The sequence below is a fragment of the Orcinus orca genome, chromosome 11, assembly GCF_937001465.1.
Source record: "Orcinus orca chromosome 11, mOrcOrc1.1, whole genome shotgun sequence".
Lineage (NCBI taxonomy): Eukaryota > Metazoa > Chordata > Mammalia > Artiodactyla > Delphinidae > Orcinus > Orcinus orca.
In genome coordinates this window covers 40,680,901-40,708,777 of record NC_064569.1, presented here as the reverse complement: position 1 = coordinate 40,708,777, position 27,877 = coordinate 40,680,901, and the positions used below count along the sequence as shown (strand labels likewise).

The window sequence follows — 27,877 nt, the reverse complement described above, 5'->3', positions numbered from 1 at the left end:
ACAAAACTGTTCCACAAAGTTTACTAGTATATAAAATGGATTTTTCCTATGTCTGAGGCCAAATTTATCAGTTCTATTGCCAATCAATGAAAATTGAACACAAATTTCCCAAGCTCTGTGATCAGTTGGTTTTTAAATTTTTATTTGTTATTATTATTTTTTAATTTATTTTTGGCTGCGTTGGGTCTCCATTGCTGTGCATGGGTTTTCTCTTGTTACGGTGAGCGGAGGTTACTCTTCATTGCGGTGCCCAGGCTTCTCACTGTGGTGGCTTCTCTTGTTGCTGAGCACGGGCTCTAGGCACAAGGGCTTCAGTAGTTGTGGCACACAGCCTCAGTAGTTGTGGTGCACGGGCTTAGCTGCTCCGCAGCATGTGGGATCTTCCCAGACCAGGGATCGAACCCGTGTCCCCTGCATTGGCAGGCAGATTCTTAACCACTGTACCGCTAGGGCAGTCCTGATCAGTTGTTTTGAATGATCTATTTGCTCAGTCACCTGGTGCTCTGAGTCAGTGAGGCAATATAGAAAAATTGTTACCCAAAGTGAGTCTGTGTTATTTAGAGTATCAAAAATCATTATCAAAAGCCTGGCATGCTTCATTCTGAGAAACCTTACCACTAAAACAAAAACAAAACCCAAAATCTTCACAATTCAAAAGCTTAATTAACCTATAATAAATCTCTTAAATTTTTTGAACGCTTTCAAAAATATTCTTTGTCCTCAGATAGCAAAGGTTTTGGTAAGTCTCCTTTATCCTGCATGATGCTGACAAAGGAAATGTGAGTGACTGATGGTAGATGAAAAGGAAAGTAACAGAAAAGAAGTTTAAAAAGTTACAAACTTGACATAAACACTATAATTCAAGCTTGGAAGTACTTACAAATAGACTAACTTGATATAGATGGCATTGTTAGTGACTCTACAAAACCTTTAAGGATGCAAAAAAACACAGTTAACATTATGAAAGTTGCACTGAATTTTTCCACATTTATTAATGCAAATTTCTCTTATCAACTCTTATCCTTTTCTGTGTTTTCCAAAGAAAAATAGCGAGTATGTTCAATTGATTTTTTAAAATTCCAGACCATAAAATTAAGGGCATGTAAGGAACTATGGAAAATACAAAGTTTATAAAAGCATTTTTAATCATTCACAATTTCCTATCCAGAGATTTTGTTCTGTTTAATTCTAGACTTTTATATATGCATTTGAAAATCCATGACTAAAGGTATAAAAAATATATATATATTTAAATGTAGAAGGCATACACAGGAATGTTCATAGCAATGTCATTTGCAACAGCAAAAAACTAGAAACAACTGAAATATCTGCCAATGGGTGAATGAACTAATAAAATGTGGTGAATTCATGCAATGGAATGCCAGAGCAGCAGGAAAACAAAAAAAGAACTACAGTAACCTGCATCAGCAAGAATGAACCTCCTAAACAATGCTGAGCAAAAAAAAAAAAGCAAGTCACAGAAGAATACACACAGCATGATTCCACTCCTAAAGTTCACAAACTTACAAAACTAAATAATACTTTGTTTGGGATACATACAAACTATAAAGCAGAAATAGGGAATGAGTAACAAAATTCAGGATGATGGTTACATTTGAGAGTGAGGTGAAAGTAACAGGACAGGCCCAACGGGCCTTCAGAGGTATTTTAAGGTTTCAGTTCTTAAACTAGATGATGGACAATTTGCTGTTTTTCCTTAAACTGTGCACACATATAACATATACTCTTTTGCATGTGATATTCCATAATAAAAATGTAAATAGCTAATAAGACCTATTCAACTCCAGAAGAAAACCACACCAACTACCTAATCAACCTAGTGACACATTAACTGCGAACAACCACGAATGACATCTGAGGAAACCCAACAGAACAGGAAAAGTAGACCAAGATGGACCTCTGGAAAAACATGCCCCAAAGGAAATATTAGTTATTTCAGGAATTAAAAGAGAACTTTAAAAAAAATGCTAATTAGCATGCTCAGAGGATATCACGTCTATAAAAATTAAGAGGGCTTCCGTGGTGGCGCAGTGGTTGAGAGTCCGCCTGCCGATGCAGGGGACACAGGTTCGTGCCCTGGTCCGGGAAGATCCCACATGCCATGGAGTGGCTGGGCCCGTGAGCCATGGCCGCTAAGCCTGCGCGTTCGGAGCCTGTGCTCCGCAACGGGAGAGGCCGCAACAGTGAGAGGCCCACATACCGCAAAAAAAAAAAAAAAAAAAAAAATTAAGAATAAACCTGCTGTTAAAACGGAAGTAAAAGAGAGAGAGGAAAGACAGCAAACACAAAACAGATTTAAAAACATAGCACATGGAAGGGAAGAAATAATAAGACAAAATTCTCCCTGAGCTCCAGAAAGACAACCAGTAAATTCAAAGAGTCTTCTAACCCCCAAACAGGATGATGGAGAAGACAGGCACCTAGACACACCCTAGGGAAAACGTCAGAACGTCAAAGACGAAAAGCAAACCCTAAAAGCATCCAGAGTATAAAAACAAGTTACATTCACAGAAATGACAATCAAATGAGAGATAAAGACGTTACTGAAAGGCAAGGACTTAAAAGTTTAACTCTCTTGCACCCCATATCAAAAATAACTACTCCAAATTTTAAGAATACAAGAAAAATGAGAACTTAAAGTACAAGAAACAACAGCAGTTGAGTAAGACCGAGAAGGAATATAGAAAGCAGAGACAAAATTAAAAGTAGATCCAGTAGGGACTTCCCTAGAGGTCCAGTGGTTAAAGACTTCACCTTCCAATGCAGGGGATGTGGGTTCAATCCCTGGTTGGGGAGCTAAGATCCCACATGCCTGGAGGCCAAAAAAACAAAACAAAAAACAGAAGCAATACTGTAACATATTCAATAAAGACTTAAAAAAAAATAAAGGGTTTTTTTTAAAAAAGAACACTAATATGACTGCAAAAACTCAGAAGGAAAGAGTTCTGGAAATGGGTACACTCCTCAACTGTTCATAGCAGAGAATCAAGACATGCTTCCTAAAGGTGACTTAACATATTGAAAGTTATACTACTAACTGATAAAAAATGGCTACATCTTGGGAAGTGGGATGGGGCTGGGCGGGGGGAGGAGGGAGGCTATTTTTCCATTTCATGGAGTTTTTCAACAATGTTCCCATGCCATTTTTTTTTAATTTAATAGGAAAAAAATGCACAGTATTCTTACAAGTATTCTCATACCTCATTTCCACTTCAATAACCCTTAAATAAGACCATCTTTTTTCCTGCTTCATAAAAACAAACACACAGGGACTCAGGAATGCTGCTGGTCTCAACTACGAAGCCCAGGTTAGGGCACTGAAGTCCTGAAGCCCCCAGAGCACATTCCATCTTTACTGCTGGTTTCTTTTGCTTCCCCCCAGACCCCAGGTCCTGTCACTGTCTTTGCAGCCAGCGTCATTCACACTGACGACTTTTATGACACCCTGATCTCACAGTTGGACACAAGCATCACAACTGTGTCCCCTCCAAATTCATGCTGACCACACTCTGTCTGCCTACAAGCACCAGCATTGCTTTCATTGTTTCATTAATTCCTCCCGAACTCCCCTGCAGCTGCTGCTCAAATTCTTTTCACATTTCTCAAAACCCCATGCTTCCATCTTTCTGAATATTCTTTTCCCTTTAATCCCACACCAATTTCCTCTCCCTACATCATTTTTTTCAACCAAACCATTCTTCCTGTCTCAGAGAGATGCTCCTCCCTCCTCTCCAACCTGACGGCAGCCTGCTCTCAAATTCACCCTCATCTACCCTCCAGGGATCTAATCTGTGTCCAAATCTCCCTAGCCAACACAATCTTTTCTTAGCCTCCATTCTTAGCCTCCCAGGCCTATAAGGATTTCTCAGTATCCTCTATTATTAAAAAATAAAAATTAAGAGAAATAAGTACTCCTTTGAACCTGCCCTTGTTCTTTAATTCATTTTTCCCAACTTCAAACTAAGAAGCCTACAGACTCATTGCTTCTGTGTCCTCATCACTTTTTAATGTAGCCTCTGGTCCAGCCACAGGACTGGAACTGACTAATCCAATCATCTGTATTCCCTCATCTAATTCTCCTAACCTCTCTGTAGCTTTAACATAGTTGAGTATTTACCTCCATAAAAGCCACTTACTACGCACCCCAGTACACCTCCTATTTCTGCGATCACCTCTGGCAGCCTGGATGACTCTTCTTTCTCCTCTAGCTTTCTAAATACAGGCATTCCCCCTTAGCTTCATTTTTCACTTTCCCTTTCAAAGATCTGACTCACCCTGATGAACCTCATGAAGATGATGCTCAAATCCTCCAACTGCTCCAGGATATAAGTCACCATTTCTAACTGCCTATTGAACAGTCTACCTGAATGTCCTGCCAGTGCCACAGATTCCATCATCTCCAAAATTATATTCATCATCTTCTCCCCAAACCAGCACCTCAGGTATTTCTACGTATAACATAAACATTCTCCCATTACCCCAAATTAAAATCTGGGCCATCTTTGACTCTGCTGTTACCTATTTCCTCACATATTACCTTTCTTCCCCTCAATGTTTTACAATAAGGAAAGTAAAGACAAATAAGACATGATTTCCAGCCTCTGGGAAGGATAAACAGAAATGTAAGGGGGGACTTCCCTGGTGGTGCAGTGGTTAAGAATCCACCTTACAATGCAGGGGACATGGGTTCGATCCAGGTTCTATTCCTGGTCGGGGAACTAAGATCCCACATGCCGTGGGGCGACTAAGCCCGTGCACCACAACTACTGAGCTCGTGCACCTCAACTAGAGAGCCCGCGTGCTGCAAACTACAGAGCCCATGCGCCCTGGAGCCTATGCTCCACAACTAGAGATAGAAAACCCACACACCACAACTAGAGAAGCTCATGCAGCACAACTAAGAGCCCACGTGCTGCAACAAAAGATCCCCCATGCCTCAACGAAGATCCCTCATGCCACAACCAATACCAGCCAAAAATAAATAAATAAATAATAAATAAATCTTAAAAAAAAAAAGGAAAGAAATGTAAGGGAACACAGGCATTACCAAAGATAAACACAGGATGCTGAGGTTGGGGAGGCATAGAGGGACAAAGGGAAGAGGAGATGCATTAGGAGGGGAATTTGATAACCTGTAACTTGTAAGAGTCAGAATGAAAGTTCCATCCCCTAAGCCTCACTAGACCAAAATAATAACAGCACACATCCTGAATAATTAAATGTATACCTCGCTTTAGGAAAATTCAATATATAAGTTTTGACTGAATGAATATAAATTAGGCAACTGATGATTCTCATTATACATGGATTTCCTTTAAATGATAACTGTCTTAATGAATTTAAAATATCAACAGGATTTCCTCCGGAATTCCCTGGCGGTCCAGTGGTTAGGGCTCTGCTTCCACTGCAGGGGGGATCCAGGTTTAATCCCTGGTCGGGCAACTAAGATCCCACGTGCTGCGCGGTGTGTCACGGCCAAGGGAAAAAAAAAAAAATATATATATATATATATATATATATGATTTTTTCTTCATACATTTTCCTAAACCATACTCACAGGTCACCTCAGGAATTAAGAGCTGGAAAGAACTAGATTCCCTCATCTAGCCACTTCATCTCCCAGCAGCCAGGAAAGGTTAAATGATTTGCCTGAGGTCACAAAGAAATAGCAGAAATGGGACCAGAACCCAGTGACCTTTTCCCTGTTACCTCACTCACTGTCTCTGACATGCCTCATCTCAGAATGCTTTCCCAGTTGATTCCCGTAAAAGGCAACAAAAATGACAATCTGTAAAGAGGGTCCAGACGTCAGGTCTCTTTCAAAAGTCTTCAACATGTTCTCTTAGACACACACACACACACACACACCATAAATTCCAGGAAAATAGGGATCTGGCTATAACTTAGTTCTCTGTAAAAATGAGAAACAGGTCCTCAGCTTGTTGATGCCAAATTGACCTGGAGACTCTCTTGTCCCCTAGGTTCTCCCCCAAATGCTGATAAAGTCATTCTTCTTCCCCCAAATAAAGGCCTAACTGGAGTGCTAACTATTCAACTAATGGCTAAAAAACTTAGAATTGGGGGGAATGAGGTGGAGGCACATAGGGTTTCCCCCCATTGCCCATCAGAACTGGGATGGCTTGCAGCAAGGGTCCCCAACCCCCGGGCTGCTGACTGGTTCCGGTCCACAGCCTGTCAGGAACCGGGACGCAAGCAGGAGGTGAGGGGCGGGCGAGCGAAGCTTCCTCTGCTGCTCCCCATCGCCCCCATTCCACCTGAACCCTCCCCCCACCCCATCTGTGGAAAAATTGTCTTCCACGAAAGCAGTCCCTGGTGCCAGAAAGATTGGGGACCACTGGCTTAGAGAAAATGAATTCTAAGTACTGAGCCAACTGAGACGATACCAAGTTCCAATTAGCATGTCTTAGTCAACCTCTGATTTCACCTCCTGTCAAGAGAAAAAAAGGTACTTCTCTCCATCTCCAAAAATTGACAGGTGCTTTTTACACCATAAACCTGCCTTCCCTGATAGGGCAGTTAAATAAGTGATTAGAATTTGCAACTTGTTCTAAGCAAAACCCCTTTAACTCTTAGAATCAGATCCCCTTCTGAAAGATCCTCTGCTCATTTTATAGGGAACGTGTTTTAACATGTGAGAAATCCAAGAACAGAAGTAGCCAGGACTCAAGTTCAACTCTAACCTGCCTCATGCTGCTTAGCTATCAGAGACTGATTCGCAATAATGGCCATTAAGGTTAATAGCAAAAGACAAAAACAAAATTTGCTTCACTGGGTTATTTAATTTCAATGAAAGTCTAGAAGACTAAAAGACCCATCCTTACTACTCTAGTTTCCCTTTCAGAAAGTTTCTGAGAAGTAGGCAGTCTTGAACTCAAATAGACTGAAAATAGAGAATTCTGAACAAGTGAAACTTTATTACTAAACAATTGCTAATTAAAATAAAATGGACACTTCAATATTCTTTAAATTAATTCTAGCTAAAGCCTGATGTAGTAAATAAATATGGTCATGTCTTGTTCTTCATGACTCACTGCGACACTCTCATATCCTTTCTCACTACTACCTGTGCTTCTAAACAGACAAATCATTTCAGATAACAGGTTTGACAAAAGTTGGGAAAGCAGTTTCCTATCAAATGAATCAGAAATAAATCACTGGAAAACCAGCCTGGTTAGAACCAGAAGAGTTACTAACAATGAGTGACTCTACTTCCCTCAAGCCTCAGGTTTCAGTTCGTTTTATCTCAAAGAGGAACGACCGAGCTCCATGCACTGCCTCTCCTCCCACTTCCCCATGATCCAAGGACAGTCTCCTGCTGACAGAAGGTTCCTGGGGCAGGGTGAAATGGCGTGCACAGTGTGTGTGGATCCCTCCTCCCAGCTCCCAGCCACTCCCTGCATTCCCGTCTGAAACTTGAGACCTCTTGTCTCACCTACTTACTCATCCCCTGGGTGCATCCTTACCTCATCTACCCTTTATATCACCGACCACAACCTTGTGTGTGCCTACAATTACCTGTCTGTGACTCTCGCCATAAGCATAGCTGCTTAAATAGAGGTGGCTTTTTTGTATGTCTTCACAAAATGTTTTCCAAGGATACACACATGATACTCATTCTTAATTTATTTTTAACTCAGAGAATACTCATAAGACCATCAGGAGAGAACTCCCTCAACTTCCTCCTCCACCACCTGTAAACATCTACCTCTGCTCCCATCCGTTCCTCCTTTCCTTCAGTTTCAGCAGAAAAGGAGCCACTCCTGGTATCCTGGATAGTCACTCCAGAGGGGCTTGGAATCTCAAACTTTCCTGACTCATGGAGACCATGTTCCATCACATCCTTTCTCCTCTAGACCTTCAAACCTTCCTCTCCAAGACCTCTTACCCTTCCACCCTACAAATGAACATGCTCAAGTCTCTCCCATCTTAACATAACTCATTAATTCAGCCACCAAATATTTATTGAGCACCTACTAGGTGCCAGGAGCTCTCTTCTACCCTGGAGATATAGCAGTAAATAAAATGAAGTTCCTGCCCTCGTGCAACTTACCTTCTAGTGGGAGAGAAAGAGGAGGTGAATGTATAAGCATCCTAGCTACTGTTCTCTCCTCCACTTCACAGAGCCAGGCTCGCAAGAGCAGCGCGGGCAGCCTGCCTCTACTTCCTTCTCCCGCCTTGGATGCCTCACCCTCTCCGGACAGGTTTGCAGTCCCCACCCCCAACACCACTGAAACAGCTCAGGCAAAGGTCACCAGCAGTGGCCTCCTCCACGGGTGAATCTGGACGGCATTTCCCAGTCTACTCTTAAACTCTCTTGCAGCGACAGGCACTTCTTGAAATTCCCTGCTGCTTTGCTCTTCTCCTCCCTCTTTGGCCACACATACCTCTGACAGTTTCTCAGGTTCCTTTCCTTCAGCCTCCCCCCTTAAATGGCAGCACTTCCAGAGCTCTCTGTTTAGCCTCTCCTCACTCGCTATGCTCCCCTCAGACCACCTCAGTCATGCCCGTGGGCCTCACTGCCAGTGATGGCCACTCGGGAGAACTGAAGGTGTGTCATCAGGACAGGCCTTTCTAAAGAGCTCCACACACACATAGCCAACTGCCTGCTACGCACCTTCACCCGCATGGCCCAAAGACCCCTCCAATTCAGGAACACTGAATTTATCTCCTCCCGTACTCCAAACTGTTCTTCTGCTATTCCTTGTACTAGAAAATGGTGCCCTCCCTCCCTCAAGATGCTAAGCCAGAAATTTAAGTTTCTTAGGCGTCAACTTAGGTTCTTCCAACACATCACACGCTCTCCTCTTCTACACGAGTCTCATCGATTCTCTCTCCTTAAATACCTCTTTTCATTCCCTCTTCCCCAATCCAACTGCAGAGGCCACCAGCTCATTTCAGTAGCCACCTTACAACTCTCCCTGTCCTGTCTTGCCCTCTTGTCCTGTTCTTATCTACTTAAGGTATTTCGCATTGTATTCTATGTGAATGGTGACCCTTGACTGTGTGACACAGGAGCCTGAAACCATCCTCCTCTAGGCTGATCTCCACCAAATACAGATGTCATCCACTCCCGCTTACAATTCCTCAATGATTCCCCATGACCTATATGGGTGGTTTTTAAACTTTCACCTGAAGAAAGTGATGGGGGGGAGTGGAGGGTCTAGAAGAGGCACAGCCTGAAAAAGCCAGCAACTAAGGCAAAATGTATTATTTTTTTATTTAAAAAGTTAAAATTATATTTTATCTTGGATTTTAAATCCTGTATTATAATATATTCATGTTTTAATGTAGCAATAATTTCCCCAAAATTCAATTAAATGGATACCCCAAGAAGATTCTTGTACCATGTTTATCCTACAGTTTTGAGTACCCTGGCACATTTCCTACTGAGAAGCAAGAACCTACGAGATAAAGTTTAAGATAAATAAATTAGATAAAATTCTAAGACCTACCCACCTGTCCAGGTTTATTGGACCTACTGAGCTTACTCTTTATGCTCTAGCAATGACTACTAAATCATCGTAATTCCTCCAACATACTCCAGTGATTCACAAACCCATGTCTTTCTCCAAACCTAAACTATCCTCCTCTCTGGTCTGTCCTCCCACCAAACTCCTATTCAACTGATGACTCTGAGCCTGAGCAATACTCCTCCCCAGAAACAACACAGGCACATGAACGCCCTTTGCCTGAGCACCCTCAGTATTTGTACATGCCTTCCTTATGGCATTTATTATGCAATAAACATACTGTTTGCAATATCCTATCTCTGCAAAAAACTACTGTCAGGGACTTCCTGGCTGGGCACTGTTCTAATCACTGTATTTTTATGTATTAACTAATTTAATTCTCACATCAATCCTATAAGGTTGATAGCATTCCTAACCACATTTTATAGGTATGGAAACAGACAACTAAAACTGACTGGGGGGCTTCCCTGGTGGCGCAGTGGTTGAGAGTCTGCCTGCCGATGCAGGGGACGCGGGTTCATGCCCCGGTCTGGGAAGATCCCACATGCCGCGGAGCGGCTGGGCCCGTGAGCCATGGCCGCGGAGCCTGCGCGTCCGGAGCCTGTGCTCCACAACGGGAGAGGCCACAACAGTGAGAGGCCCGCGTACTGCAAAAACAAAAAAATCTGACTGGGGCGGGGGGGTGGGGGGAAGGCAGGAAAGAATCCCTACCTCTAATGAAAAACTCTTTTTTCTACAATTGCAAGGAAAAGTTAGAAGATAATCAAATCAAATTCAGAATTCTGAGCAATTTACTACTTCTGTCAATGGTGATCTCTGGTTGATAAACATATAATACTTTAGTCTTATTTTCAACATGATAATCATCTAAATCATATTTCTTTCAACCCTTGCTGAAATAGGATAATATTAATTATTAAGATGTTTCACAAGTTCTATTTCTCAGCCACAAAGATAAACTTCAAGTTGATGACAGAATAATAAATAAATGGAATATTGGAGATTTTTATTATATTTATCCTATGTGTAAAATTACAATAAATTTAGTGTCTGAACAACATCTTGGACACAGGTACTCAAAGAGGCACCTGAGAGAAAACATTGGGACCTAAAATAAAAGTGTTGTATGCATACAGGCAGACATATTATGGGCGGCCTATGAATGCCCTCAGAAGTCTAGCTGGCCACACAATTTGCATAAACGACGATAAACTGTCCAAAGGTGTGACAGTTCAACAAACCAAATACTTACCATATGGCTAAATATTTCACTTCCCTGGTTTTCCAACATTTTGGAAAAGATGTAATGTGGCCAAGAAAAGATGTTGAAAAACCAAACATGGGAAATATTTAGTTTTTCCCAACCAGGACTGACCAGTTAAACCAAAACGAGGTTGCTTACACTATCTATTCTACAGAAAAACTCACCCAATGAGCTTACACCTCAGATCAGATCCTGTGAGTAATACAGTTGGTCAAGGTAGAGGAAAAGGGAATCGACACACAGGCAAGTACAAGTCAACACAGAAGTGGACGTCCCTCCATGCAGGGAGCAGAGGTCCTCAGCGGCCTGGCTCCAGCTCTGGCTCTCATGCAAGCGCTCTACCAGGCTTGGCACTGCATCTTCTATACACTTCTGCATAATAAATATCAGCTGAACTGAAATGTATGGGCCAAAGAGCCAGGTCCGCTGATAAAATGGAAAGTTGTCACACACCACCCAACTGTAAAAGTCACATGGAAAATCAGAGCGTGCAGATAAATAGGTGAAGGAAACAAAGGAAAAACAAACATGAGAAACTAACCGAATGCCAGGAAACATCATGGGCCCCTGAGTTCCAGCCCTGGCCAGCTTCCACAGGGGTCCCTGTCCCTTCCCAGCAGAGGCCCTGGGACAGAGCCGACATTTCTTTACTCTGTAAAGCTATCACCATCTAAGGAATCCTGTTGGAATCTTCTCCCTGCAAAGTCCATCTATTCGCGAACAAGTGTCTACTGAGTGTCTTCTATTCTAGGTCCTGGCATCCAGCAGGGAGCAAGGCAGCAAGGCCTCTCACAGAACTAACATTTTACTGGGATCAGATAATAAATACACAAACAAGATCATTTCAAATGGTGGTATTAAATAGAAAATTTTAAACAGAAAAAAAAAAAAAAAGATGAGGGCTTCCCTGGTGGTGCAGCGGTTGAGAATCTGCCTGCCAATGCAGGGGACATGGGTTCAAGCCCTGGCCCGGGAAGATCCGACATGCCACGGAGCAACTAAGCCTGTGTGCCACAACTACTGAGTCTGCACTCTAGAGCCCGCAAGCCACAACTACTGAAGCCCACTGGCCACAACTACTGAAGCCCTCACACCTAGAGCCTGTGCTCCACAAGAGAAGCCACCACAATGAGAAGCCCACGCACCATAACGAAGAGTAACCTCGCGCACCATAACTAGAGAAAGGCAGCGCAGAGCAACGAAGACCCAACACAGCCAAAAATAAATAAATAAATAAATAATCACTTTGACTTCAAAATAAATAAATAAAAAGATGAGATGGGGAAAGTGGGGAGGAGCTGCTCATTTAAACTCAGCAGTCAGGGAAGGCATCTCTGAGAAGGTCACTTTTGAGCTGAGACAGAAAGGAGGCAAAGTTGCCAGCCAAGCACAGCACTTGGAGCAGAGCATTCTCAGCAGAAGAAAAGCAAGGAACAAGGTCTGGAGGCAGGAACAAGCATGGTTTGTTCAAAGGAGAGAAAAAGCCTCACCATCCTCAGGTTTCTGTTCGAGTGCCATCTTATGATGAAGTCATCCCTGACTCCCTACTTTAAATTGTATTCACTGACCGGCCCCAGTATTCTCTATTGCTCTTCATGATTTTTCTCCACTGAAATTTTTACCATCTGACAGGCAATCTAAATTACTTATTAATTTCTGTCTATTCCTACAGAATGTAAGCCCCTTAAGGGCAGGGAGTTTTGTTATTTTAATCACTGCCGTATTGCCTGTACCTATGTGGCATAAAGTAGGCACTCAGTAAATAGTAGCTAAATAAATAAAAAGGAAAAGAAAAGAGAAAGGGAGGGAGGCAGAGAAAGAAGGAAGAGAGGAAAAGAATGAGAGGGAAAAAAGAAAAGGAGAGAGGGAGGAAACGAGAAAGGAGGGAAAGAAGAGTCAGCCAGTGTGGCTGAAGCAAAGTAGATGGGGGAACAGGAGTGCTGGCCTTGTAGACCATGGAACAGGAGCTGGAATTACATTTTACTTTTTTTTTTAATTTTAATTTTATTTATTTTTGGCTCCATTGGGTCTTCCTTGCTGCGCGCACGCTTTCTCTAGTTGCAGCAAGTGGAGGCTACTCTTTGTTGCGGTGCATGGGCTTCTCATTGTGGTGGCTTCTCTTGTTGCAGAGCACGGGCTCTAGGCGCGCGGGCTTCAGCTGTTGCAGCGCGTGGGCTCAGTAGTTGCGGCTCGTGGGCTCTAGAGCACAGACTCAGTAGTTGTGGTGTGCGGGCTCAGTAGTTGTGGCTCGCAGGGTTAGTTGCTCCGCGGCATGTGGGATCTTCCTGGACCAGGGATCAAACCCGTGTCCCCTGAATTGGCAGGTGGATTCTTAACCACTGTGCCACCAGTGAAGTCCCTGGAATTTTATTTAAAAGACAGAAGTCCACCGAAGGAAATTCAATGGCAGGGAAGCGACATGATCTGATTTGTATTTTACAAATTAGGTTTGGAAAATAGGTTAGAGAGAAAAAAGCAGGGACACGAGATAAGGCACTATGAAGCTACAGATGAGGTAACAGAGGCAAGGTGATCATCGGCAGTGATCAATGATGGAGAAGCAGATGCGAGGGTATTTCTCAAGGTAGCACCAAAAAGACTTACTGATGGACTAGATATGGGCCGTTGGATTGAAGAAAAGAGAGGAGTCAAGAATGTGCCAGTTATCAATTTATTGCTTCTCAGCTCCAGATCACCCCTTCATTGCCTGCTCTGTGAAAATTAAGATGAACCCTTTAAATATTTTTCCTTTGCCAGATGCCACAATATTAAGCTTTGTAGAGGCACTGGAAAGACACTGCAGGAGGAATGGTTCCAGTGTGCTCCTCTTGGCAGGATAAATAGAGTATCAAGGATAAATACAATATCAGTATTTCTGATGTCCTATGGAGCCCTGGCCAACTTATTTTAAGATCTTTTGTTAATTTGAGACAATTGGAAAGAAAGCTAGTCTAAGCTTGCAAAACCTTCATGTTTTTATAATTATGTTTCTTACATATACAAGGATTGGGATACTTTATTGTTTGCTCATCCTTATTCACATGCTGATACCACACTGCTTTGAGTATGATCATTTTAGAATCTGTTTCAATACATGGTAAAGCAAGGACCACCTCACTATTCTGTGCCTAAATATTCTTGGCTATTCTAAAACATTTATTCTTCTATCTGAACACAGATTGTTTTACCTATTTCCCCACCCCCAAAAGAATTCTCCACTGGAGTTGTAATTAATTTCCATTAAATTTACATCTATTTAGTTTTCCCATCCAGGAACACGGTATATATTTCCATTTTTTTCAGATCATCCTTAATCTTTTACAATTTTCTTCACACAGAGCCTGTGCCTTTCTTGTGATACTTTCCCTTAAGTATTTTACAATTTTTTTAGCACTATTATAAATGAAGTATTCTTCTCCTCACAAAGGCAGTTCATTGCCATACTTCCCCTGCCAACATCTCGATGATACCAAAGAATGCTTTTAGTTCCCACTCACCACACACTACCCTGTCCTGCGATGTCCAAGTTTTGCTGGAATCATTTAGAATATTTCCTTCAGACAGCAAGGTTTTCTCTTTCAATATGTGTCTTCAATTTCAAAGATCCTTACTTAGCATTTATATTACACATTCCTTATCACTCTCAATATATGTAATTATATTGATATATATATGTAACATAGAGTAACAATAATATATGATATATATATATTTCAAAGTCCATTGTCTATCACTGTTTCCTCTCCTCTTCCTACTTTGGAAGGAGGAGAGGAAATATTATTTGTTTGATTAGAGTATACTGTCCAGATTAGAGTCTATGGGTGATATAATGTGAATCCTTGCACACCCACACAGAGCTTTCTTTTCCCTGAAAGGTGAATAGTATCTAGACTGTCTATAAGATTTTTGGAGTGGACCTTTTCTCTAAATAGTCTGCTTCTTACACTAACACTATAGTGATGCAAATGAGAACAGTCTGTTTTGTGGTAGTTTTAACTTTTTCTTTTGTATCTTTATCTTCTTTTGAATGTTTCTCACCTTTTCTTTTCTTCTGAATCTTTATCTTTCTATCTAGGAACTTACTTGTAGGGTTTTTTTTGTCTTTACCATTGAATTCAAGAATTTTATCAGAATATGCCTAGGTTTGTGCCTTTTCTCATCGATCTTGCCTGGAACACAGTGAACTCATTCAATCTTCAGTCTTTTTCAATCTGCAATCTTTTTTTGGCTCAGGGAATTTTTCTTCTATTACTTATTCCTCCTTCTAAAATTCTTGTTATCTGCATTTTTGGTTTCCTGGATCTATCCTCCAAGTCCTTCGACTTTCATGAGTTCCCATTCCAACTCTTAGTATTTTTGTTCTAAGCTTTGAAATTGTTATTTTACTTGAACTGAGTTTTAAAAAAAGAGGGCAGCAGAGATGTGCTCAAACTGCCATTTTCCCAGAATCATTTCAAATGGCGTTGTTTAAATGCTATCTTATCACTCAAGTATAAAATAGTTTCTACGTGCTCACTCAAAAGACAATTACTTTAAATTAATATTTTTAAAGCCCAAACAGCTATTTGTTGAGAAGTTACTAGACTGAAAGCTCCTTGAGAGCAGGGTATCTGCCTTCTACGTATCTCTCACCCTCTCAGTAGATCTTGTAAATAAATGTGCTCAATACATCTTTACTGATATATTGATGTTTAGCACCTTACAAGTTCCCAAAGGTAGAAGACCTTGTCATTACACTCACAAAATCTAAAGTCTAACTGAGGAGGCAAAAACAACATAAACAAAACAAATAAACAGCTGTCAGTTAAGTGTTAAACTGTCACTGAATACAACAATAGCTTAAAAATAGAAGAGATTAATAAGGACTAAAGTAGTCAGTTGGTTTCATGATGAAAGGACATCAACCAGGCCGTGAAACCACAGGTAAATTTTACTAGGAGAAAAGGTAGTCCTGACAAAGAAAATAGTCGCTGCAAAGGCATAGAGATGAGAATGAGCCAGTCAGGAAAAAGAGTGAGGAAACCAGTCTGACTGTAATAGAAGAGTCTGTCAGATACTACTAAGGAAATAAGAATAGATAAGGAGGCTGATGACAAGAGTCTAGATTCATTCACTGGCTGAATAATTACTGAAAAGCACTTATGCTGAAGGATGCTGTGTGCTGTCCTCAAGCAGCTTACAAAGGGAGATGAGAATATTTATGCAAATGATCACACAATAGCTTTAAGGTCATTTGAAAAATAACTATAATATAGGAGTAACATTAGAGATTAGAGCTCAGAGAACCAACAAATGAGGACGTTGTCTTTTCTTTTAACAGGAAGTTCTCTTCTAGGACTTCCCTTGGTCTCCTTGAAGAAAATGATAAGCAAAGAACCATGGGAGGAAAACTCACAAATGCTTTTGCTACACATTCAATTTACAAATGACAGTTTCTCCAAACCAGAAAGGAAGTCCAATAAAGTAAGAATAACAACTCTTGGGACTTCCCTAGCGGTCCAGTGGTTAAAACTCTGCATTTCCACTGCAGGGGGCACAGGTTCAACCCCCGGTCAGGGAACTAAGATCCCGCATGCCATGCAGCGCAGCCAAAAAAAGAATGACAACTCTTTACAATTTTAAGACAGGAAAAAATTGTAACTATGTATGATGACAGATGTTAATGAGATTTACTGAGGTGATCATTTCCCAACATATAGAAATATCAAATCATTATGTCATACTCTGGAAACTAATATAACGTTGTATGTCAATTATACCTTGATTAAAAAAAAAAAAAATTAAGACAGCCTGCTTGCCTCAGTCACAGATTTACTATGCAAGAAACTATCAGAAACTTCTCCTCACAATTCCTGCTGGGTTCATTTTCATTTTTTATTTTTTATATTTTTGGCTGTGTTGGGTCTTCGCTGCTGCACGTGGGCTTTTCTCTGGTTGTGCCAAGCAGGGGTTACTCTTCGTTGCGGGCGAGGGCTTCTCATTGCGGTCGCTCCTCTTGTTGCAGAGCATGGGCTCTAGGCGCACGGGCTTCAGTAGTTGTGGCACGTGGGCTCAGTAGTTGTGGCTCACGGGCTTAGTTGCTCCACGGCACGTGGGATCTTCCCGGACCAGGGCTCGAACCTGTGTCCCCTGCATTGGCAGGCTGATTCTCAACCACTGCGCCACCAGGGAAGCCCCTGGGTTCATTTATAAAAAGGAGATTCAGGGCTTCCCTGGTGGCGCAGTGGTTAAGAGTCCGCCTGCCGATGCAGAGGATGCGGGTTCGTGCCCCGGTCCAGGAAGATCCCACATGCTGCGGAGCGGCTGGGCCCGTGAGCCATGGCTGCTGAGCCTGCGCGTCCGGAACCTGTGCTCCGCAACGGGAGAGGCCACAACAGTGAGAGGCCCGCGTACCGCAAAAAAAAAAAAAAAAAAAAGGAGATTCAGTGACAAGACTGGCCAGCACTGTAATGCATTCATGCCTGACCTGAATTAAAACCCAGAAGGTTCCAGTTTATGAATAAATTGAAACATAACCCAAACATAACCTTGAAACAAGGTCCTTAAAAAGAAAGAAAAAAATCCTACAGCTGCTTTAGTTTACCCCTAAAAGCAAGAGTCCTCTGGAAAAAAAAAGGAGATATGAGAGCACTCTTCTTTGACAAAAAATAACTCCAGAAAAATCAACTAAAGTAAATGTCATTTACAGAAATATCTACATTAATTTAAACATTAATTTTTAAATTAAACATTAAATATCCTAAGGAAAAAACAAAGCAAACAAAAAACTCTTTCTGAACCAGAATGTAACAATACTCTATCTGTAGCCCAGAAGCTCAAGTCCAGGGCACAGCAAGGACCTTTCAAAGATGCCAGACCTGTGCATTTTCATTTAGGGCTGTCCTGTGTAGCATCCAAGATATTCTCCTTCTGGATTTTCCCCTTTCAGCTTCTCATCAACCCCATCTCAATTCAAGGAAGAAAAATCAATCTCACATCAAAATAGAAGTACATAAAATTATCTCTTACTTTACAGATACGCAGTCTTAAAGGATTTTACCCAATATCTTTTGCTCTTTTTAGAAAAAAAGAAGTCACACCCTTCCAGAAGTCAAGCTGATATAAATGAAATCCTCCAAATATATGTTGGAGTGCTGGTTCTGGCAAAGCAAGGTCAAAAATAACCAACCTCACTCCAACTGCTATCCATTTCTCTTAGGATAGAACATTCCCATTCTTTTCTCTCTGGGGAGCCCTACCTCCCAAACTCCAAAGACAGAAGCCGTATCCTAAGAAAAGCGGGGCCCAATAGTTAAGATGGAAAAGAATTTTGCTGAAATTACTTGAAACGTGATTCAGGGAGATGGAGGCAGTGTGGTAACACCGTGGGGTTTGGAGCCAAGTTGAGGTGGGTTCCAACCCCAGCACACTTTACTTTCAGGCTTCACGTTCCTTAACAAGTCTCTACAGAATGGAAATGACACACCTATCTTTAGGAGTTGTTAGGATTAGAAGCACACTTCAAAGACTTGTCCAAGATCATACAGTAAGCAGCAGAAACAGTTCTAAATGATTCAAGTGTGTTCTCTCCCCTTTGCCATTCACTTCAGAACGTTACTGTTCCTGGTAGGGAAAAAGGGAAAGATCAGGTCTGTGTGAGGGCAGGAGCTGGCACACCCTTTGTTCCACTCAAGGTTCAGTTGCTTTTTGCTAGCTCAGTTCCCTCATCACCATAACAACAGCAGCAATTTATTCAGCACCTACTTACTGGTCAGGCAGGATATATAAAGTGCTAAGCACAGGGCATGTTACATAATAAGCACTCAATAATTGATGGCTACTTATACAGAGATCTTAACTTCTTAAGAGAGCTTAGGAAAGGCTGGCTTCTTACAGGAAATTGAGTGGAACAGAAGTTAAAGAGACAGAAAAAGGGGAAGAACATGCCCGAGTGGGCATTTCTCAGAGAAGGGCAACGTGTACAAAGGAATGGAAGTGAAAAAGCACCATGCATTCAGGGAAATACAAGTCATTTGGCACGGCTAGAGAAGACAGCAAAAACATGGAAGGCGCGGGAAGCGGGGCTAAAAAGGCAGGCAGGCAGGTCTTGTTACACAAAGGATGCCTGGAATTTATCCTGTGGATTGGGGAAGCCAGTGAAAATTTTTCAACAGGGAAAAGGACACAATTAGATCTGTGTTTCAGAATGATCATTCCATCACAGAATAGAGAAGGATGAACTGAAGAGAGAAGAGACTGAAGGCAGGCAGACGAGTTAGGAGACTACTGTAATGGTCTCAGCAAAAGATGGTAAGAGCTTAAACAAAGGCTGAAACAATGGGAATGGAGGGGAAGAAGCAGAATCAACAGAACTTAGTGACCCATCAGAAGTTAAGGATGACCCCCAAGTATCTGCGGAGCAGAAACAAGGAGTACAGTTTTGGACCTACTAAGTTACAGTTGTCTGGGGAGAATAAATAGGATGTCTGGAGCAGAGAGGAGTCAGGGCTAGAGATACAGACTAGGGAGTCATCTCCCAGCCTTGACAGCTGAGGCCCTGGTCATAGATGAGATCAGTCAGCAAGTGTCTGTGAAGTGAGATGAAGGCTAATGACAGATACCAGGAACACCCACACCAGGAGGAAGAAAGAGAAAAAGAAGCCCAAGGGAGAGCAGAAGGAATAGGTAGGGAGCTGGAAGGAAATTATACCATAAAAGCTAAGGAAGGAGGGAGGTTTATAAAGATATTGGTCCACAGCATCCAATGCTGTAGAGAAAGATGCAGAGAAAGATGTGGGTACTTTTCAGTCTAAAATCAGAAGTCACTGGTGGCCTTGGAGACATTTTTTTCAGAGGCTTGATAAGACAGAAGCAACGGACTAAGGAGTGAGCAAAGGTAAGAAACAAAATAAAGGAAATGTAGGCTCTACTTTCTAGGATCTATGAGAGGGAGTGAACGCTAGCACACAAAAGCAAATAGGCTCCAATACAAGATCGCGGGAAGATACTTTTCTTAAGATGGGAGAAACTTCAGCGTATCTATAGGCTGAAGGGAGGGGGCCAAGAGCCAAGTGTTAAGTGAGAGGCTAAAGATGAGAGGAAAAAACAAAGACAAAAGACTACAAGTGAATAGATGGATCAATAAAGTAAGATCCCAAGATCCCAGAAGAGGAGAAGGGATGAGGACTGAGATCATAGTCACAGGGACACACTGCAGAACAGGAGGGGGACAGTTCTTCCTCTGAGGAAAGAAGGAAAGAGGATACGGGTGGGAACTGATATAGGTAAGTTTGTGAGTGTTGAGGAGGGATGCTGAGGGAGTCTGGCGTTCCTTACAGGCTAGTAAGAATGAAGAGTGGTAGTACACAGACTTGGTTCTCGCTTCACAGTCCTCTTTGAGAAACTGATGAAAGCTGGAGACTCTGTTCCCCAAAAAGGCACATAAGCACTCACACTCACAATTCTACACACGGCTTTAGAGTTTCCAGGTCCACTAAAGCCAACCCGTGTATCCAAAGATCCTGTCAGCTGTGATGCTATAAAATTCCAAAGAAATGGCCTTTCAGAAAATATTTTATTCATAGAAGAGCATCCACCAGGGAAGGCAACTTATTCATTATAAACACAAATATACGAAAAGTCTTACTTAAATGTCCATGACATAGTCCAAAAAAAGTTGTACTAGACTTCACTGGTGGCGCAGTGGTTAAGAATCTGCCTGCCAATGAAGGGGACACGAGTTCGAGCCCTGGTCCAGGAAGATCCCACATGCCGCGGAGCAACTAAGCCCGTGCACCACAAGTACTGAGCCTGCGCTCTAGAGCCCGCGAGCCACAACAACTGAGCCCGCACACCACAACTACTGAAGCTGCGCACCTAGAGCCCATGCTCCGCAACAAGAGAGCCACCGCAATGAGATGCCCGCGCACCACAACAAAGAGTAGCCCCCGCTCACCACAACTAGAGAAAGCCCGCACACAGCAACGAAGACCCAACGCAGCCAAAAATAAATAAATAAATACATATTTTTAAAAATAAAAACTAAAATAAAGACAATGAGCGACAGAGCCTTGGATGTAGCAACGCCTTTAGATAAAAATGGTATTTTTAAAAGATAAAAGATCCATCTAGAGCTGACCCTTAGGTCTAAAGATAGAGGACTGAACAAGGCTGGTGGTAAATGCAACTTAAAGGAAAAATGGATGCAAGAAAACTTTTGAACGAGGAGCCAAAAGGAGTTGTTCACGAAGGACAAACGGGGGAAAAGGAAGAGTCAAAAGCCATGTGAAGGTTGAGCATCCACACGTGCCTTTTCATACATAGCGTGAAGATGCTTGAGTCTAAGAAACGATGCTTAAATTTCAGAGCCATTTGCCAGAGCCTATAGGCTTAGAAATGCACACATGCCAGATGTCTACGTGAAACAAACCAGCTACTCTGTGCTGCTCTAGTCAACTGCTTGCACTGACACAACATGTGCTGAACTAGGGTAGAGGGTGCCGACAGGAGCAACTGATGGAGGAGTCAAGTATTACTTGCAAAAAAGAATTACACTAATTGATTCCATTCATCACTTCATATGTAATCATATTCCGCTAAGTAACACAAGATATTAAAAACAGCCAAGTCACTATGCAACCATTCACTATCAGAAACCATAAAGATTACACATACCAAGCACTTACTACACGCACACGCCACACTCAGCTGTTCTCCTACGATCTCACTTTAAACCTCCTTACAACTCTAATAAGGTTGTCCTTCCTTTTTTAAGAACTGAAGAACTAAAACCAGGGAGGTTAGGCAGTCCATCCAAGGTCACAGGGCTAAGTGACAGCCAGGACTTGGACCCAAGCCCACCAGATGCCAAAACCCGTGCTCCTCAAATGATCATACAACCCCACCCCTTGTGCCAAAATCAAATCCCCAAGACAGAGGCTTTGCTTCAATTAAAATCTGAGGTGAACAAAAATTTATTGCACTCCTAAAACAATACAAGAAAGAAATTGTTGAGCAGTTGTTTAAAGGACTTAGGAGCTTACATGGAGGTGAAATGAAAAACAATTTAAATATTTACAAGATCCATGACTGGCAAAAATGATATAAACTGTAAATGCTATAAGGTTTGGAGAAAGAGAGCTCACAGTGTTCAGGGGCAGGTTTAGAAAAAAGGTAGAACTTCAACTAACTCTTAAAGAACTGTGAGAAATGGTGCAGACAAGCAGGAAGGAGTGTTTCAAAGACCATTCCTGATTAATCATGAGAGAGAACCATGAAGAACTATAATCATTAAAATACAAATACATGTGAAGGCTGTTTTTAGCCAATCATCTGAACTTTCAACCCTGAGGTGTTAATCCTCACAAAGGCCAGGAAAGAAAGCAGCCACCAAGGGCTGGGCTGAGAGTGAAGGGTTAAAGATTTCTCTTATTCAAAAATCCAGGGGCTTCCCTGGTAGAGCAGTGGTTAAGAATCCGCCTGCCAATGCAGGGGACACAGGTTCGAGCCCTGGTCTGGGAAGATCCCACATGCCCCGGAGCAACTAAGCCCATAAGCCACAACTACTGAGCCTGCGCTCTAGAGCCCGCGAGCCACAACTACTGAGTCCATGTGCCACAACTACTGAAGCCCACGCACCTAGAGCCCAAACTCTGAAACAGTTCAAGCCACCGCAATGAGAAGCCCACGCAATGAGAAGCCCACGCACCGCAAGGAAGACACAACACAGCCATAAATAAATTTATAAAAAAAAAAAATCCAGCTCACTGTTATGGACTGTCAAACAACAGGATTAATTTTTCAAAATACATAGAACTAGGGTGTCTAAACAAGCGCTATCCTTTACAGTAAAGTGAATCATTCTTCCAGTGAATTTGTCTGTCACTACTCTTCTGGAACTACCCTCAAAACCAGTTTAGCATCATTCTAATTTTTTGACAGTTACAAATAAAACACATTTATAATCACTCTAATTTTTTCATTCACAGCTAGTTTGGACTCCAGAAGAACATCAACCAGCTTTTCTCTACTTGACACCAAGTAACCCATAAAATGAAACTCTACCCTCAAAGAATTAAAATTTGCCGCTATGAGGATTTTCAAAGGAATGTGTCACAGGCTCTGACAAGCAATTCCTAAAGATAAGCTCCAACATAAGGCGGGTATAGCCCACCAAAAATATAGATATGCAACTTTCAGAGAATAAATCACTTAGATAATGCCCAGTTTTGGTTTTTCAAAAACCCACACACCTGCTTTCCTTAATACTCCTAACACTAGGAATGACAACTGCTTAGTCATAATTTTCTGATAAAGGTGTTTCTTATGAATTAATGACTATGCTACATATTTGGGGGGAAGTGGCCCACTTTCCCATTATAAGTAAAGTAAGAAGGATTTACCAGTTTTCTAGTGGCTTAATTCCAATTGCCCACTTTGAACACTGTGAAATACAATCTCAATTCAGCATCTCCCCCTTTTCCTCTTCAACTCCCCCACCTCTGCCCAACTCCTAAAGAGGATTCACTTCAACTCCTAGGAAGCAGCTGTCTCCTTCCCCTCCACCTTCAAGGTGGACCTGTACCACTCTCTGAGGACCCTGAGATACGTGATGAAACAGACAGGAGAAAGGGAGGATGTGACTGGGTTTGTTGTGTTTGTGGTCAGAGAAGTGTTCAAACAAGAAAAGGGAGGATCCCTTCCTGTAAGCATTATTTTATCTTAAATACCTTTCCAGTTGTCATCTTGGGACTGTTTTCAGGCACTGAAAGACTTGCACCCCTTCTAATTTGCCACAGACTGCCTTCTTTCCTTCACACTTACGACAATTTCACGAGCTAAATCACAGCCCTCTCTACCAGCCTCCAGTTTTGTATTTAAGGTTCTCTGCTGTTCCTTTTTCACAACAACAAAGCAGACAGCTTCCTCTTTTCTTAGAAGGCAGTTTCTGTACAGAACCCTCATGGACTGCTTTGTCTCATGGACTGTTTTGTTGGTATTTTTAAGTGATTCCCCTACCGGACTCAGAGCTCCTTGAAAGCTAACACAGTTCCATACTCACCTCTGTATCCCTAGCACATAGTAAGCAGAGAGTAAATGTCTGCTGAATCAAATAAGTGAAAGATAGATTTAAAAGAGATTTCAGAAAGAGAATCAACAAGACTCTTTGGAATTGTGGCATACAACTATTTCGTAGCATTTGCTTAGAGTAAAAATTAGAGTTAATAGCTTGTGCAATAACCATAAAGATATTTAAATCATTTGATGGTAACAGATGCCATAATTACCTGTCAGCTTAAGATAACGCACTTATTAGTGAGCAACTTTAGACAAAATACTTAACCTGAGTCTTAGTTTTCCCTTCTGTTAAACCAAAACAACAACAAAAAACTATTAACAGGTGTTAATAACATCTGTTCTACCTAATCACAAAGTTGCAGTGAGACTCAAACGACATAATGCATAAGATCATGACACAAACACAATGAATTATCAGACAGATTTAAACAAATTCCCCTCATTAGTGTTATTTTACGTGCATACACTTGACTAAAACATATGACTCCAGTTCAGACAACAGAGCTTATTACCAAATACATAATAAATGTAACAATACATGTGAATCATGAAAAAATTTTCAGTTATGGGAATACTTGCAGAAACCTCCTGCCTATTCAATTAGTCTACAGAAAAGCTTATGATGAGGTGTCCGTTCAATTTTAAATGATTCTCTGGACAGTGCTGGGCTGTTCTTTTTGGTGCAAAAGCAGGCAGCTTTAAGCACCAAGTCCATGGTGACCTGCCTGAATGAAGCAGCAGCCACAGCACTGGGTTCTGCAACGCACTCTGCGGCAAACCGCCCAGAGTGGCACAACCTGCGTTCCGGTGCAGAGCTGGCCCATCTGCGACCAGAGAGAGCCTGCAGCTGAAAATACAGGCGAGCACAAAGAAAATTCTTTAACGGCATACAGCTCAGACGATCGCTATAATTAGGACCAACTACAGCCTGAACCTAAAAAAATGAATAAAATGGAGGAATGAGTGCACCAAAGCCAACAACACACAATGAACACATAGTTAAAAGCATCTTTTTTTTTCCCAGAAGAAAAAAGTACTTTTGTCAGAGCAGTAACCGTAGAGAAAATTTTAAACAAACAAAGGTCCTTTCAAAATATGGTACAGACATCACAAATAGCATGCTATAGATTTGGGGGTTGTTGGTGGTTTCAACTTCACTTGAATTCCTAAAAATGTCTACCTACTCCTCCAGTCAACCAACCTCTGTACTTTAAGCAAGAGAGACAGACAGATGGCCAAGATGCTGACACTGCAGGTCCGAGGTTTTTCAACTACATTTTTTCCCGTTTTCCATCGCTAAAAGAGATGAAATACAAGATGATGTAGTATAAACCTTTAAGAAACCAATTCAAACTCAGTTACACGCCAAAGCAAAACAACCCTGCATCAGAAAACAAACCATGCACTTGTCCTTAAAAATGTTGAAGGCTTGGCAATACAGTTTGCAGGAGTTTCACACTTTCTTGAAGGAGACACAGGTGAGCTAATCAGTGTGAGTCCTAGAAATAGTTCCTTGGAATCATCTCTAGAAACACCCAGAGAAGTAAACGATAAAAAGCTGGAAGCAGATATATCAAGAATAAAGAGCTTCCAGGATTTCCCTCTCCATGTAAAAGCAATCAACTCCTATTTTTAATCTCGTTCTGATGCAAACATCCAGCCAAACTTCTCTCCTTCTGGCTAATCAAAGATAGCTGATGTGATACTATAAAGTAACCTTTATAAGTCTGACTTGAATGAAAGTCATCACGGATTGAATGACAATGCTTTAGTCCAGAAGAATGAGGTTTTTTGAGAGGCAGAACCAAGATAGCAATGCCCTAAACATTTCACAGAAACAAACTCACCCACCACAACTGATTCTGGGGACTGGCCAAAGAATAACTTCCCAACTGGTTAATTGAAAAAAAATATGCTGATAATTAAGTGCAAATGAAAACAGCACCTCCCTATACATTGGGAAAACCTAACAGGGTTATTAAAAATAATTATTTCCCTCCATGCCCAACTGGCTTTATAACACTCAAATCTACTTCTGGTTTTTCATTGTAAAGGACTGCGGGGTGGGAGAGAGAATGCCTTGATAAGTAAACAAAAAGTCAGAACTCTCCTGGGAACTTATCACATTCTTCTTTTCCAACCAACAATTTTTAATCCACTTGAAAAATGCTAGCGAAGAGGGCCTTTGGCAAAGAACTTAATAAGAATATGCAACTCTGGGGACACCACCACAGTACTGACATCAAGCTTGGAGAAAATGCTGCTTTTGTCTCAGAGGCAGCCTGTGATAAAAACAGGAACTTTGTGGAGAACTGATCACAACTGCACAAGAAGCCTGATCACATGCCCACAACAGAGCAACGTTTCTCTCATTGTTGTCCAGAGACTTCTCTAATAATAGTGGCTCGACTTATTCCATTCTTTTAATTCTCAATACCAATCCAACCCTCCTTGTAACAATCCATTAACAAAAGAAAGACGGTGCCGGCCAGGATTTGCCTGTAACCGGTAGCCACCTCTCTCCTTCCCTCTTCAAAGACTGCAAAAGGTGATCAGATGCGGACAATTCAGCCTGAATACAGGCACCAGGAAAAAAAAACCCTTATGACAAAGGTGTTCTAGAAGCAGCCCTGTGTGTCCCTCTCTGTGTTAATGCCACTTCTTCTGGCCTCCCTAGGACCCTCTACGGCCCACCCCGCTTCTATCTCTCTCCTGTCACTAGGGAGGCATCTCGCATTGTTAAAGAAGGAAGAAGAAATGCTGGCGGATTTCCCCTGTCTTTCTCTTTTTCTGAAGACGGGGAAGGGGAGCTGAAACAGGCTAGGGCCCTCCCCTGGAAAAGGGTAGAGGAGAACAGGAGAAAGCTGTCAGCCACCCTGCTGGCGGCCTCACCCCCGCCCCGCCCCCACCGTGCCCCGGCGCCCGGGCAGAAGCCTGAAGCGGGAGGACACAGCTTTGTCTCGGGTTTTGGGGGGCAGGGAACACAGAAGCAGCCCGGGCCTGGGGAGGACCTCTCTCCAAGCCTCTGCTCACCCCCTCCCAGGAAACACAATGAATCACACGGAAACCCACTTCCCAGGGTGAGAGAGAAGGGGAGCGACCCTTCAGAGCCCGGGCCAGATTTCCGGCACCCTCCTCCACTCTGCCCGCACGGCCACCAGGGCGCGCGGCGGGGACCTGGTCTCCCCTCGCCGCGAGCCGCAGCGGCGCCCGGGCGCCCGCTCCCCCGCCCGTCTCCTACCCTCCGAGAGCTCCAGCTCCAGCTCCGCCAGCTGCGCCCGCACTTCGGGCGGCAGCGCCGCCACCGCAGCCGGCGAGGGTTCCAGGCCTCGCTCCGCCATCCCGGCTCTGTCAGCCACACTCCGGAAGACAACCGAGGGGGCCGAAAGAGGGACGGACTGACGCGAGCCCACACCCCGGCTACAGGATCCGGCTCCGGCCGCCAAGCGCCGCCAGCGCCTCCGCTGCAGCCGCCGCCATGAGCAAGGGTCACGTGAGCGCGGCAGCCCCGCCCCCGGGCTGAGGATGCACCGCCTCCGAAGCCGAGTCAGGCTGAGCACTCGCGGTCTGATGGCGCCCTCTACTGGGAGACTCCTGAAACGACGAGTCCAAGCCCGCCGCCCCGATTTCTCCAACGCTAAATACGCCAACGGTGTTGATGTCCACCGGGACACGTAGCCTTTACCTTTTACGAACTCACGACCACGCAGTTTTCAGGGGCCCCAGGCCTTGCTTTTTCCAGTTCTCTTCACTTAGTAGTGTATCCCTTTGTCTTGTCACTTCTTCCGTTTCCCCCTGATTGACACCTCCGATTCATAAAGATTTGAACTCAGGCCAGTTCTTTCACTGGGGCTTCCCGATTGCATTTACCAGGAGCTCTTTTTTTTCTATTTCGGTTCTAGCATTTAAGACAAAGGAGGGAGAATCTGCCTCCCTCTTCCTAGACATCTAACCACTTACAGGAGAACTTCGTCTTCTTTATCTTTTTATCCTCCTTGGTGTATGACTTAATAGGTGTTCCAAAAGTATTAATATTTTAATTCAG

At 42.7% G+C, this 27,877-nt stretch overlaps 1 protein-coding gene across 4 annotated transcripts in view; it reads right to left on the bottom strand.

The window, feature by feature from the left end:
* Window positions 1-27,328, bottom strand: part of DIP2B (disco interacting protein 2 homolog B) — a 233,498-nt gene extending 206,170 nt beyond the window's left edge. For 3 of the 4 annotated variants that reach the window (XM_033436309.2, XM_004274331.4, XM_033436313.2), the window contains exon 1: window positions 27,074-27,327. In XM_033436309.2, coding sequence (XP_033292200.1) covers window positions 27,074-27,173 — 100 coding nt within the window. In that variant the 5' untranslated portion in view covers window positions 27,174-27,327. Of the gene's footprint in view, window positions 1-27,073 lie in introns of all 4 variants that reach the window. The other variant, XM_033436311.2, reaches the window with a different exon arrangement.
* Between the last annotated feature and the right edge of the window lie 549 nt (window positions 27,329-27,877).